Source organism: Acomys russatus, chromosome 25, assembly GCF_903995435.1.
Source record: "Acomys russatus chromosome 25, mAcoRus1.1, whole genome shotgun sequence".
Taxonomy (NCBI): Eukaryota; Metazoa; Chordata; class Mammalia; order Rodentia; family Muridae; genus Acomys; species Acomys russatus.
Window position 1 is genome coordinate 4,075,712 of NC_067161.1, and position 15,173 is coordinate 4,090,884.

At 52.1% G+C, this 15,173-nt stretch overlaps 1 protein-coding gene across 2 annotated transcripts; it reads left to right on the forward strand.

The window, feature by feature from the left end:
• Nucleotides 1-2,556: 2,556 nt before the first annotated feature.
• On the forward strand, nt 2,557-15,173 carry Dexi (Dexi homolog). Of its 2 annotated transcripts, none has more exons than XM_051167607.1 (2): nt 2,557-3,068; nt 14,872-15,173. In XM_051167607.1, exon 1 carries the CDS (start codon nt 2,650-2,652, stop codon nt 2,935-2,937), a length of 288 nt encoding a protein of 95 aa, XP_051023564.1. In that variant the 5' UTR covers nt 2,557-2,649; the 3' UTR covers nt 2,938-3,068; nt 14,872-15,173. The 2 variants fall into 2 exon arrangements, with proteins under 2 accessions (XP_051023564.1, XP_051023565.1); XM_051167608.1 differs by lacking the exon at nt 14,872-15,173 and adding an exon at nt 9,186-9,273.

A 15,173-nucleotide genomic window follows, 5' to 3' on the forward strand; every position in this document is an offset into this window, starting at 1 on the left:
CCCACAGCCCCGCACTGACATTCAGCCGGAACCGGCCGTTCGACCGCCGCGCTTTACGGCAGCCGCCGCAATGAACTCTGGGAAATGTAGTTCTCGAGCGAGGCTCCCGGCTACAGGACTCTGCGAACGGACTACAAGAGCCTGCATGAGTCGCGCGACCGTAGAGATGAGGCGGGGCAAGAGAAAGAAGAAGGCGGGGCACTGTCGAGGTGGGCGGGAACGGTTTGCTAGAATTGGGGGTGGCAGGTGGGAGAGACTGACCTTATTGATTGTTAGCTCTGTGATTAGGAAAAGAAGAGCACGTATGGAAGTCGCTTTCCACCATTTGTGTTCTGGGAGGTGAACTCAGGTCTCCAGTTTTGCCAGCAAGTATCTTTTAACAGTTGAGACATTTTTTTTTTTTTTAATTTTTTAAAGAGTTAGGAATTTGGCTAATGCATTATGGGTTCAACCTTCAATATCACATTAATAAGAACTAAATAAAAATAAAAATATGAAGTGATGCAAATTATATGTCACTATCCTAAGCAATTTTCTACTTAATTCTCACAATCCTATGAAGTAGACGCTGTTATTAACCTTACTTTACCATCCAGGAAACTGAGTCACAGAGAAGTCAGCCACATGACATGTGGCAGAGGCAGAGTTCAAGCCCAGGTGTCTTTATTTGCTTCTGTCAACAAATTTGTTACATCCTTGTTTGTCTTTAAAACCTTTTCCTTTTGCACTTCGGTCTTCAACCACCTTGGAAAGATGCAAGCAGCAATGTGCGAAAGCTAACCACAATGCACTTTCTGGTCTTTATCCAAAACCCACGCCATTTTCTAAACTAACACACTAAGAAAGAAAGGGAACTCCAATATTTCCATATGAGCTTACATACACCTGCATTTCTTTCTCAGACTGGAAGTGGGAGCTCTGTGGAAAACAAGGCTTTGCGGCTCGGAGCCTACTTCTTTACTCGTTTTGATACCTCGCAGCTATTTAAGCCCTGTGGCAGCCCTTTAACGCTCCGAAGAGAGAATTGAGGCAGTGAACAATGTTCTCTCCAGTGCCCAGGACAAGATTTAGCACACAGTAGGTCTCAAAATAAATCCTGATAGAGTGAATAAATGACGGTTTGCATGGCTTTCAAGAATAAAGGAATAGAGGCCAGTGTCCTGTTAACAGTTTCCTCTGTGACTGAGCTAGAGAGGCAATAAAAGTCACGGAAGAACAAGAACAGGGTCTGACCTCCAAAGAAAATGGCCCAGGCTCAGCAGGTTTGAAAATCCATTTCTATGGGATTTGTTTCCTTGTCTGTGAAAAGGGAACATACTACAGTGCCTTGTTCAGCTTCTGTGAAGCAAAGCGTGACCTTAGATTAAAGGCTTATTAGGAGCTAAGGACAGCCCCAGCATGGTGGCAGAGGCCTTAATCCCAGCACTCAAGAGGCAGAGGCAGGTGGAACTCTATGAGCTCCAGGCTAGCCTCCTCTATAGCCAGTTTCAGGCTACATAGTGAGTTTCTGGTTTTTTAGTTTTGGGGTTGTTGTTGTTGTTGTTGTTTTCAAGAGCTGAGAATGCAGCTCAGTGGTAGAGCTACATCTTGTTTACATCTTGCACACACAAGACATTGTTTTGGTCCCCAGCTCTTTAAGCCCCGATGGAAGGCACCTTTGGCAAATTCCTCTTCCTTAAGGGAGCACAGGGGTTGTCTTTGACGCAGGAATTTGAACAGATATTTTCAACTACTTAGCATTATTAGTATTTTTTTTTTAAAACATGGACTACAAAGTAAAAAAGAAAAATTAGCAACCTTACTGGCAGAAGATTTGACCTGTCTGTAGTGCTCTCCATCTGGGTGTCATGGCAGATCTTCTGGCAGCTGTCAGAGACACTCACCGATTGATTTTTCTTACCATACCGTGGAAAAATAATAATAAAAGCGCTTTGGAAATATCTAACATTTTCAGTGGAATTGCGGCATCCCTTCTCCATCTGGCTTCATTTAAAATGGGAAAACCAAGTTCCAAAGAGGCACTATACTTAATAAGTTCTAGGTGCAGAATCTAGGGAGCCCATACTGCAGGAGAGCAATTTAGAGACTGGAGTACCTCCCATGGGGCGGAGCAAAGGAGTATCCGACCCCGGACAGCTCGAGCCAATGTGCGTAGAGTATTGAACTAGCCAATGAACGCGAGCGAGCATGCGACTGGCCAATGAGCGCAGAGCCTCTGGGTAGGCGGTGCTGGGAAATAGCAGAGCGACAGGGCGGCTGCAGAGATGGGCATTGAGCCTGCGGGGGCGCCGACAGGGCTTGAAGAGAGCCTCGGGGAGACGGCTGCGGCGGGGACCCGACCTCCACTCTGAGCTGCAGCGGGGGCGCACGAGCGTGCTGCACCAAGCGAGCCGCTGGCCACTTCTAGGGGACCCTGAGGGGCAAGCGGCCTGTGTGGGCCGTATTCGGAACCCGGGTCTCCGCGACCCGGCCCCGAGCATCTCGGGGTCCAGGCGCGTCTTCGGAGGCCGCCCGGGGCCCAGCGCTGCCGCCACCGAGCCCCGGGGCGCCCCCTGGATGGCCGAACTGCCCCCTCGCCGGCCGCCCGGGCGCTGCAGCGGCTGAGGTCGCTGGGATCGCCCGGCCGCCGCCCCCACTGCCGGCCCCTGCATGCCCGGCGCCCGGGTCGCAGCCCACCTGGACGCTCTGGGCCCCCTGGTCTCCTACGTGCAGCCACCGCTGCTGCCCTCTATGTTCTACGTGGGCCTGTTCTTCGTCAACGTGCTGATCCTCTACTACGCCTTCCTCATGGAATACATCGTTCTCAACGTGGGCCTCGTCTTCCTGCCTGAGGACTTGGACCAGGCGCTGGTGGACCTCGGCGTACTCTCCGACCCCGGCTCTGGTCTTTACGATGCCGACTCGGAGCTCGACGTCTTCGATGGGTATTTGGAGTGAGGTCTTAATAACTGTTCCCCACTTGCCCTCCACCATCGGCAACTCTTGGCTTGGACCAGCCGCCCATATCAAGCCACTGCCACTGGTTGGGGGCTCCATCTAAACCGGGATGGGACCCCAGGAAGAGGCCGGTAAGTACCCTTGAGATGAGAGTTGTTGCAGAGAGGGAGAAAAAGGTGGTGTGTCCTCAAGGCAGACTAACATCCTTTCTCCTAGCCTCTGATTTCTCTGGCCACCTCCTTTGGGTCTAACTCGAATGCTAGGAACAGCAGTGTCTGGAGAGATTACCCCCAAGGAAGGGGACCCAGGGCCTACATTAACATTTGGAGTGATCATGCAGTTTAACCCCATGACATGTGCAAAAAGCTTTGTGCCCAAAACCTTTTGAGGTAGAGCTGCCTGTCAGCTCCTCCCCCAAATCTCAGCCTGTCTTGTTGGTGACCTTGGGGGTTTAGGAAATGCTTCCTTGTCGTGGAAGAACAGTCTTGTGTGTCCTAAGAGGCACTGGTCACTTGTGTGCTGCGGCCTCGGAGGTGGGGGGTGGGGGCTTCAGGCCAAGGCTGTGAGAGTGGAAACCTTCAGCAAACAGCCGCACTTCCTTTTGGCAGTGCCTCCGCTGCTGTATTTGGAGTCGGGTTTCAGGGATCCTGGGTTGTTAGTGCCGCAGAGGCTGTCAGTTTCTTAGGGAGCAGGCAGGCATGGGCTTGGAGCTGGCTTTGCCTGCAGCATTTGCGAGGCCTGAAGGAGCCTAGGATCAGCAGAAGGAACCACAGGACGGTTGCACTGAAGACCTGCCTTTGGCCTCCTGCCGCGAAGCTTCCTTACATGCTACAGTAGGATACTGCGAATCCTAGGAAGAGTGAGACTGGCCTAAGTCTCCCAACAAGGACAAGGGGACCGCTGGGCTGTGTGAGAGAGAACATTTGTGCCAGGCAAGCTGTTGGGGCCAGTGAGTTGTCATGAGGTAGGCCTAGCCCTCTCGCTGGGTAATGCTGGAATTTGGTAGGGCATAGCGCCTGAGTGCCAATGAAGGGGCATATGGTAACAGATACTAATGTCACCCCAAAGAGGCCACTGCCCCTCCTCTCCTGTTAGTTGATTGCCAACATTGCCATAAGAGGGTGTCTTTGTTTTGGGTACTGTGCCCAGAATTCCATGGCTCAAACAGCAAACATATCATTCTCATAGTTTCCCAGAGGGCACTAATCCCATCAGAGGGCTCCACCCTCATGACCTAATCACCCCTAACTCCATCACAGCAGGAACAGGCCTTCCATCCACCCTGGTGACCTAATCGCATCCAACACACAGGCTTTCAACAGTGGGCTTTGGGAACACAGTCCGTCTTACAACGCAAGCGGGAGCTACTTGGGGACGGAGCAAGATCTCTTTGAAGAACTCTGAAGTAAGTTTAGTGATATCTAAGGCAGGGCACGGGCCAGCTGCTCCACATTCCAGCCAGCCTGACATCCATTCTTTCCTTGAGCAAATGCCTATTGGTTGAGCACTTGGTGAGCAAAGACAGATGGAACCTGCACACGGGCCTTCTGTGAGGAGCACAAGTGGGCCCCCAGAAGCACAGTGAGAAGTTTAGGGGCGCTGCTGCTGTTTGCACGGCACCCCTGCTCCGACAGATGATCTGTGTCGAGTGACCATGAGAGGAGAGGAGTGAGGGCTGCTTTAATTAGGGTCAGAGAAGGCCTCTCTGAAGGGATGACAAATATGGACTGAGGCCAGAATTGAGAGAAGGAGCCAGACAGAGCGAGCACTGGGGAGCAAAGCACTCTGGGAAGAGGGGATTCCTAAAGGAGGCTGGAGACAGGGAAGCACGAAAGAGGTCCGTGGTGGGACCTGAGTGACGTGGCCAAGAGCACTCAGCACCCAGTAAAGGTCCTAGGCAGGATATGACACATCCAACTCATGTTCTGTGAGGATGACTGACAGCTGTGAGCAGAATGGGCTACAGGGGCAAGTGTAGAAGTCCAGAAGGCCAGGACAGAGGCTGTTAGTTGTCCAGCCAGAGGTGACAGGGGATTTGACAAGACCAGGCCAGTGACAAAAGGGAACCAGACACACTGGGAACACCTAACAGAGATAGAATCTTCGGGATCCATTCAGAACCTGAGTAGAGACCACGCACCACTCCTGGTCCTAGGCCTTCTTTGTGTTCGCTCATGTAGTCATTCAACAAACACTGGCTAGGCCCCTTTGAGCCCAAGCTAAATCTCTGTCCCTGAGCCAAATAGATTCTCAGACAGTATGACGTGGTGAAAATGTCTTATTTTACCTTTTTACTGTATCAACAGAAACACTCCTGCTTCCAATGGAAAACATTGGCATATTCTAAGCTGAAAACCAAAGCCCAAATGCTTTGACATACTTTGCAGCAAATGCTATTTGAGCAGAAACACCAAGAAGCATTTCTTCGGGACACTCTTGCCTGACCCAGAGGGTAGGGAAGATGAGAAATATAGAAACCCCCCTCACCTGGGGCTGGATACTATTGAATCCCACACAACACACTCCCCCCAATCTAAGCTAGAAGACTTTGGTCACAGGGCCAGGAAGGCCAGACCCAGAGGATGCTGGATGCAAGATGACCTGGAGTGAAGTGACCCACCCTTGCCTCAGGCCCCTTTCCACACACAGAGGAGCCCCAGGCCAGGCATGCCTGTTCCCACTCATGCTCACAGACACCTCTGTTCTGATGAACCAGACCAGGAAACACTAACAAAGGGCAAGCACACAGGACACACCAGGAGGTGGGGTCTAGGGTGAATCTCAGCAGGAAAAAGGACAGGTCCCTCACACTGGTGTCTACCCACATAATTCGACTTCTCACACATTTAACTAAGCACCTATTTGTGGAGTCGACATAGAGTCAAGGTTAAGAGCAATGACCGTAAATTCAGGTTGGCTAGATTCAGATTGCAGGCCTAGCCAAGTTTGGGGAGTGCCGTTTAACTCCACCCCTTAGTGGCTCTTTTATAAAGCGGGTAATGAAAATCTGCCTTGTTGAGAGAACAAAAAGTTGGACCTCCCTGCCTGGTAACTGGCCGTGAACGTCAGGCACTGCTACAGACACGAAGTGCAGTCTGGAACCAACTGCTCTTGCCTGGCCTGTGCATGAATACTCATGGCCCATGACTAACAAAAGGACCGTCTCTGTGAACTCAGGGAACATACCCATTGGTGCACACACGCATGCGCATGCACTCCTACCTCTGTCCTCCTGCCTTTTCCTCATGCCCATAGTTGCCAGGGCACTGGATCTAGAACTCTGGAGAGTGGCCTCTGCAGTTTCTCGAGTGTTCAGTGTGGCTCAGGGGAGTAGGGAATGGAACTCCTTTGCTTGCTGGGTAAGGGACTGGGTGTAGGGCCCAGGAGCCTTGGGTATGAGTATCGGGTTGGGGTACCGACAGTCCATTTGCTAGGTTAGAGAGGTACCTTAGCCTGGTTGATGACTTCAGAGTCCTGAGAAAATGGCAGGTGCCTATTAGCCCTCGCTTGGCACATGAAGTGCTGTGGCAGTGGCACTGTCTCTGGCCTGGGAATGGGGGTGATGCCCCCAGAGTATGTGCAACCTCGTATAGTGTGACTGTAGAATAAGAATGGCCGATCCCTCCATCTGGCTTACTACCAGGCCTCAGGTGGCTCGACAGGAGACCACAGCTGCTTTCCCAGCCTGAACTGTCAACAGGATACCCAGCTGACCAAGCCACCGCCCATCGGGGATACCCACCCCTTCCATGGGGACACCCATATACTCAGGTTCCAGTTGTGGCAGACCCACAAGTAGCCTGTGGAGCTGGGTCAGGGCATGGGAAGGCGCAGGACAGCAGGAAGGCTACAGCTGTGGGAAGCAGGTGCACGGCCCTGGTCTGCTGTGAGCCCTTCGCCCAGCTGTGGGAAGCAGGTGCACGGCACTGGTCTGCTGTGAGCCCTTCGCCCAGCTGTGGGAAGCAGGTGCACGGCCCTGGTCTGCTGTGAGCCCTTCACCCAGATGTGGGAAGCAGGTGCACGGCCCTGGTCTGCTGTGAGTTCGCCCAGATGTGGGAAGCAGGTGCACGGCCCTGGTCTGCTGTGAGCCCTTCGCCCAGCTGTGGGAAGCAGGTGCACAGCCCTGGTCTGCTGTGAGCCCTTCGCCCAGATGTGGGAAGCAGGTGCACAACCCTGGTCTGCTGTGAGCCCTTCGCCCAGATGTGGGAAGCAGGTGCACAACCCTGGTCTGCTGTGAGCCCTTCGCCCAGCTGTGAGAAGCAGGCATACGGCCCTGGTCTGATGTGAGCCCAGAAGGGCTTCTGGGTCACAGTGCTTCAGCAGTCCTGGCCAGCCCTTTGGGAAGAAAGGTCTCCAGGCCAGCTGAGATGCCAACGCCTCATCCCCTTGGCTCTGAGCTAACACAGACTGGAGATTTCAGCGAGAAAAGCAGGGCCTAGGCATCGCACTGTCCTCCCAACCCTGAATGAGAAACAGGAAGGCTTCTGTCAGACATTACTGCTGCCCCCATTCGGGAACTTCTGAAAGCACCAGCTGCATTTGGGAAACCAAGATCACATTGAAAGAGACAGCCCTCCCTCCCTCTCTACCACTTCCTCCCTCCCTCTCCCTCCCTTCGTCCCTCCCTTTCTCTCAGCAGGGCCTCACTATGTAGCTCTAACTGGCCTCAAAACTCAGGGCCTTCTCACTCCTGCCTCCTAAGCAAACTAGAAAGCGAGGGGCCCAGTAAGATGGTCTGTCTCCTGCACAGCACAGTGACCACCAGGGAGCAGAAGAGCCTTCCCTGAGGGCCTGTCTCTCGGGCCCTGCCTCTCCAGGGCCATCTCATCTACGCTTGCTCCCTTTTTCCTGTATATGAAAAGGGGCCTGGAGGCAAGGATGGGTCACTTCATTCCAGGCTGCTACCAGTCACCCTGCATTCTGCATCCTCTGGGCCTGACCTTTCTGGCCTTGGGACCAAGGTCTTCTAGCTTGGATTGAGGGGAGTGTGTTGTGTGGGCTTCATTAGTGTCCAGCCCCAGGACTGCAGACTTTCCACAGAGTTGCGAGGAAAGTACAAAGAACTCCTGTGCTCCCATCACCAGCCAGCCAGCACCCTGCTCATGGCTCAGTGCAAGCCTATGTTCTCTGTGCAGACACAGGCATGTACATGCGCGCGCGCGCGCACACACACACACACACACGTGGACAGTCATGTGCTAAGCCATTTGAGAGTACATTGAATGCATAATGCTTTATATTGGTCTATATTTTCCTAAAACACTATCTGTAGTACTCTTGTCAAAGCCAGGAAAATGTCATTTTTGAGATGGGTTCTTCTGTAACCAAGACAGGCCTAGAACTCCTGATTCTCCTGCTCTGCCTCCTAAGCACTGGGATTATAGTTGGGTACCACTGCATCTGGCTGAGATCAGCAACTGGGACAAGGATACAACCCTCTGAGAATTCTGACCTATGGCTTGACTCACATCTTATCTTCTGTCCCAGGAATGTCCTTTAAGGATAAAAATGCAAGATTTGAGGTCACTGCTTTCTTTATTCTGGACTGACTGCCCAGTATGTCTGTATCTTGGTATGATGCTGGCACTTTTCAGGAGGCTAGTGTGGCATTTGTGGGGTGTCTGTGCCTGGGCTTGCCAGGTATCCGTCCAGGCTCAGGATTCTATTGAGGTGATGTGATTTTGACAGGAAGACTACAGTGTCCTCAGTACAGTGTTTTGCGAGCTACAGGTCACACACCATTGCTGGTCCTGTTGACTTCGGTGATGTGAGGCAAGTCTCTTCACTTGCGTTACTGCTTTTCCTTTTGTAGTGTCAGGTGAATAATACCAGTTTTAGTGCTTCATTTGTGAATAAACTTACAAGCTAGGCACACCTTCAATCCCAGCACTTGGGAGACAGAGGCAGGTAGATCTCTGGTTCTAGGCTAGCAGGATTAACAAAAACCCAAACAAACTAAAACAACAACATCCCCCCCACCCCAAAAGTCTGTTTTTTTATGTGGACTTGTTTGCTTGTTTTTTGAGGGAGGCTGGCTTTGTACTCACTGTTTAGCCAAGGGTGACCTTCGACTTCTTACTTTGCTGCTTCCACCTCCCAAACGCTGGGGTCATAGTCATGGTCACTACACCTGCTTTATGCTCATCCGTGTGTGCACAGTGCCTAGTTAGGTGGTGCCGGGGAGGGAGCCCACTCTGCCCCCTGAACTGCAATCCCAGGCCCTCCGGACTGTGTTTCACTTTTTTAAGGTGTTTCTGAGGATCCAGCCTCACACATCCTACACATATACCCTGCTGCTGAGGTGTGCCCCCAAGACAGTGTGGACCTATGTGTAAACAAATGCCATGTCACCATGAGAAGGAGACCACCCTCTCCTGGCATAGGTGAAAGTAAGTGTCAATGTCATCAGCTTCTGGCCAGGCAGTAAAGCCAGCGAGTGGCAAAGGCCACTGCTTTATCTGTCGAACAAGTACTGCTCGATGAAGGTTCCTGGCACCAAACTGGAACTGTCTCCGAGAAGTCGCAACGCTTGACCAAGAGCCGCAGAGCAGTCTGGATGTTTGCTATTGGAGGTGTGATGATTCTAACCAGATCATGTGACCTTTAAAATTGTTTTCTAGAGCTTTTGCAGTCACACACATTTGGAGTTCAAGCCTCAGTACTACCTACTTCTTAGATAAGTGACACCACCTCCCCGTGCCTCAGTTTCCTTCTCTGTAAAATGGGACTAATGGTACTGGTCTAGGGGGTCGCAGTGAGTCAGTGGGTTGGTGACTGCTGTATAGTTGACTTGTAAATGGTGTGTGCAGCACCCCGTGATGTATTAGACCCAGAGAACCCCTAAACCCAGGAACCTTTCCCCCTTTACTGGTATTCCTTGCTCTTCTGGGGCCAGAAATCAGTAGAGAGCATCATTGTGAACTGCCTGTGAACCAGCCTGGGGGTAGTGAGACTTGGTACCCACTGAGTGTCAGCTGATGCTCACCTTGTAGCTGAGTGTCACCTTGTCGCTACTATCCCAGGTTCCCAAAAAGAAGGCCTCTCCCACATAGCTTCCCCTGAGCGTCACCTTGTGATGTTGACTGGGAAGGGTTCATTAACTAGTGAGGGAAACTGAGGCTTGGGGCAGTCCGGTGACTCACTTTAGATGCCCAGCTATGAAGTAGCATCACTGACCCTCAAGCTATTCACAGTTGCACAGAGTTTCTGAAGTGGGGTGTGGAGCTGGAGGAATCCCTAGGAGGCACCAGAGGAGCGAGGCTCATGATGCCCTGGCCTTCCTGCTTTTTTCTTTCTCCAGGCATGGAGGCAGATGTGCGGCTTCCTCTTCACCGTCTCTTTAGCATTACCTCGTTACCTTCTTTTCATAGTTACGATATATATATTTTCTTTGAAACTTGTAGTTACTGTGGCGTATGCCAGTAATCCCAACACACGGGAGCCTGAGGCAAGACGATCACAAATTTGAGGCCTGCCTGTGGTTGTAGTAAAAACCCTACGTCAAAACAATAATAAAGATACTCTGGAATTGGGCCAGGGAAAGTGGCTAGTACCTCTAATTTCAGCACTGGGCAGGCCAAGGCAGGAGCCTTAGACGTGTAGTCCAGCCCAGGCTACACAGTGAAACTATCTCAAAGGTGGGGGGGGAGGGGAGTTGCAAAAACCTGCGTTGTTGGGGTTTGTGAGATGGCTCAGAAGGTAGCCAGCCACTTGCTGCCAGGCCTCATGACCTGAATTGGAGCCCCTGAACATACACGGTAGGAGAGGCCAGACTCAGGAAAGTTGTCCTCTGACCTCCATACTTGCGCCATGGTGGGTAGATGAAGTCCACGTCAGACCTGCATCAGTTCCTCTGGCCAGGTATTGTAGATGGGGGTACCCAGACCGTCTAAATAAGTAATGTCGAGGTTCTGTGTGACAAGCTTCAGGAGCTGTTCAGCAGACAAGTGCAGGGGGATCAGGGACCGCCACGCACACTATAGATGGCCCGATGGCCCTTAGTGATGAGCATTCACAGCCGATGTGGGGTTGCAGTACAGGCCCAAGAAGCCGGCTCTCAGCTGGGACTGAGCCTTGTGGAGACAGGAAACTTCTCTCTTCTGTTCTTGCAGCTGTCAGGGAGGTGGCCAGATTGCCACCACACCCTTGGGCACGAGCCAAGTAGCCTCCTGCTGCACACTCTGCCTCTAGCAGAGATCCCAGGTGTCTGCAAAGCTGGGCAAGCCATGCCTTTTGGGTATGTGGAGAAGGTGGGGTATGCTGTGGGCTTCTAGAAGGTTGTGTGTAAGAGAAGTGCTAAGCCCAGAGTTCTGAGAAGGCTCTCTCTGCTTTCTGTCTGCCGCATCTCTTACATTTTACATTTATTTGTGCGTGCAGGGGTGGGCATGGGTATGCCATGGTGCACATGTAGAGGCCAGAGAAAATCTTGTAGAAGTTTTTTTTTTTTTTTCTTTTACCACATGAGTCCTGAAATCAAACTCAGGAAGTCAGGCTTGGCAGCAAGTACCTTTATCAGCTAAGCCACATTGCTGGCCCTTGAATTATTCTTTATATAGTTGTTTTCTTTAAATCAACTTTTTAAGACTTATTATGTTCCTGTGTGAGTCCAGGTGCATGTTGGAGACCATGGAAGTCAGCCCAAGAAAGCATTGGATCCTCTGGAGTCATAGGTAATTCTGAGCCATCATGTGGGTGCTGGGAACAGAACCAGGGTCCCCTGCAAGAGCAGCAAGTGCTCTTACCCACTGAACCATCTCTCCAGTCCTTAAGTTAGCTTTTTGCTTGTTTGTTTGTTTGTTTGTTTCTAGAAATAGGGTTTCTCTGTGTAACAGCTCTAGCTGTCCTGGAACTCACTTTGTAGGCCAGGCTAGCCTCAAGCTCACAGAGATCTGCCTGCCTCTGCCTCCTGAGTGCTGGGATTAAAGGCGTGTGCCACTACCATCACCCTGCCTGGCCTCTTAAATTGCCTCTTAAGAGTTTGAGGTTTTTTATTTTTTTTTTATTTTTGGTGTTGTTGTTGTTGTTTTTAATGCTTTAAAAGGAGAGGAACTTGTGTGGACAGGCACCTGATATCATTAGCTATAACTGAGAGATTCAGCAAATGTACTGGAAGCCAGCAGTACCCACCAAAACCAAGGACAAGGTGTGGGCACAAGGATGGAGCTGGGACAGCAGGCTCAGTCAGACCAGCAGCTGTGGAGTCTGTGTGTAGTCACTAGGACTGGCAGGGAAGTGAGGCCTCCTTGGTGATCCTCCTCCTGACCACACTGGGGCTGCCCTGCAGGAGGCACCCAGGAGGGTGGATCTCCATACATTATTCTGCCTCCGGCTCCTGTCTGTGGGAACCAGCATGCTTCCCCCAGAGGGAAAAGCAACCACCAGTGGGCTCTGGTGTGATGGGAGGAGAGTCTCAGAAAGCCTTTCTGGAAGGCCCAATGTAGCCCTAGCCCCTGCTTCCCATAGGTTGGGGGGAGGGGTGGAGCGCCTCTCTGGGGGTCAGCAGGGACCACAGAAGGTTCCTAAGCCACGGTAGAGTGTATTCCCAGCTGTCCTTTAGTCTGATAGGATGGGAGAAACTTCAGCATATGGCTCCAACCCCTACCCTGTTCAGAACTGCAGGAGACAGCTATGCCTCGTCTCTCCATGGGCACCCTTCCTGTGCAGCACAACCTTGTGTGGACCTCCATCTATGCTCACACCTCGTCCCATCCTTGGGAGGATTACTCCAAGCTAAAGTTGCTCACATTGGCACAGTGCCTGGCCCCTGTCTTCTATTGTGGGGCCCAGCACGTTAAACCCTGGTATGCGAAAACTGAATAGGAGCTGATGGTACATAGCACTTGTTTGTGGAAATAGGCTCATACCAGATGGCCCAGCCTGGCCTCAAACTCACTCTGTCCTACCCTGTAGCCCAGGCTGGCCTCTAACCTGCCAGTCTCTGGCCTTGGCTTTCTGGTGCTGGACTCACAGGGCCAGGGCACCACAGCTGGGCAGATCTCCATACTTCTAAGCTGAGCATCTTTCAATGAGTATCTTAAGCTTTCTAGGCCTTGATGTCCAGTGGACATAACAACATCAGCTATGGGATAGTAAGGAGAGTGGAGATGCCCATGAGCCTGCATGCTTATTTGGGAGATCTCAGGAACTCCATGTGGAGAGTGGAAAGTGAGGCTGACAAGGTGGACCAGGTGGACACTCAACAGGTTCCCACTGTAGTCTGGAGCGCGAGCCTGTCAGATGCCCCAGGAGCCAAAGTGGGTATAAGAGGTGCCTCATTATCACCCCAGGTCCAGGTGACGGGTCTGGGGAATTGGTACACTACCTTCCCGGCAGTCCCTGGCAGGAAGCAGCTTGCTGTGGAAGGCATTAGTGCAACCCTGTTCTTGCAGTTGGGGGCCAGGCATTCTCTGGAGACAGGCAAAAGTCACAGGATCAAGGCACCCAGGGCTGGGAAAGGTAGGTGGAAGGAAGGGACGTCACATGGCAAGAGCACTGGGTGTGGTGGCCACCCAGATTGTGATTGTCCCCATTTGTTACTAGCACAGTGCCAGCTCTGCCTGCCCTACTTTTGCAACTGCGGACAACACCCTGCCTCTCTGAGCCTCTGTTTTGCAATCTATAAAATGGGGAGAGGCACAGCTCCTGGTAGAAATGGAAATAGGTGGGGTACAGGTTTAGCAGCCATGGTGACTAGAGGTGCCACAGCTTTTGCTGGTTGGGGGCCAGGGCCACTGCTAAGTAAGCGATGCCTATGATAGCCCCACACACCCCTGAATGTTACTCAGCAGGACACACTGCGTGTTTCTCATACACCGACTGTTGCATCTGACGCTCGGTTGTGTTTGTAGAGGAAGGGTCTGAGGGGCCTAACGGGAGGGGGGAACCTCACCGTTGCAGAGATGCTGGTGGCAGCTAAATATGGGACTGACGGGAGTGGAGGAGAGAACGTGCCACAGTGCCAGGACTTACAAGTGACGCTGTGTCATGACAAGAGGAGCCAGGTGGGGACACAGAGTTGACCAGCTGCCTTCCTGTAAGCATGGTGCACTCAGAGTGAGATGGGAGGCATTGCCCAGTCCCTGAGCTTGCTCAGCTGCCCCTGCTCGATCCCCCTCATGGCTGAGAACCTCCTCCCAGCCCTAGCAGCTCTTTCCCTCTCCTGATCACCCGTGGACAGCCCTACTCCCTCATGCAAAACTAGCACGGTTCCCCAGACTCTCACAAGTGAAGCAAATTCATTGCTAAGAACTTGGAACAAAAGCTATAACTCCGATGGTGGAACGCATGCTCTGTGCGTTCAGCTAGACCCTGGGTTCCATCCCCAGCACCACGTAAGGTCCCAGCACTTGGGAGGTGGAGGCAGAAGAATCAGAAGTTCAAGGCTATCCTGGGCTACCTACATGAGACCCTGTCTCAACAACAAAACCCAGCAGGAAATGATAGGAGATAGGGTGGGGAAGAGGCTATTAGTAGGTCAGTGACTGCTGGGGGAGGGGTCGTTTTCTTCAGTGGTGTGTAGCTACTAGTCAGTTTCCTGTGTTTCTGTAAATAACTCCTCAACCATGTTCATGCGGGCAACCCCAGTTAAACTCAATGAGTCATTAAAAAAAAAAAAGACATTAAAGTAGGAGGCAAAAGGAGTCCAGAGTCCAGAGGGAGGACAGGATCTGGAAGAGAAATGGGGAGAAAATATCCTAGTACATTGTATACACACATGAACTTGTCAAAGAATTAAAACTCATTTTTAAGAGGAAGGAAGGAAGGAAGGAAGAGGAGGAACAAAAGTATCTCCCGCCTGAGCATGAGCTTCTGGAGACTCCCAGGACTTGAGGATGCGAGCGAGGCGTCCTTGCCCCACCCGAGCTAGGGTGGCACCCGGGCCAGTGGTGCCATGGCCCCTCCCTGATGATGACTGTGCTTTGTCTTCTTGGTTAGGCCTGCTGGTGCCAACAACCGGGTTCCTACCCCAACCCAGAAGTCTGCCAGGAGAGCTGGGGACTCAGTGCCAAGATGGGGGAGTTGCCAGGCCCTACAGGAAGGAGAAGGCCTCCAAAGACCTCACCTACCACCCAGTCCTCCACCATCCTGGATCTGGCTTGTGACTCTCCGCCTTTGCAATGGATGTTTACAGGAACCCAGCCAGAGGTCGCCTCTCTGCACCTTACCCGCAGCTGCCACCCACCTCCCCCACTTGACCTCTGGAATGGACCTGCCGAGCTGAAGTGGGATACGAATGG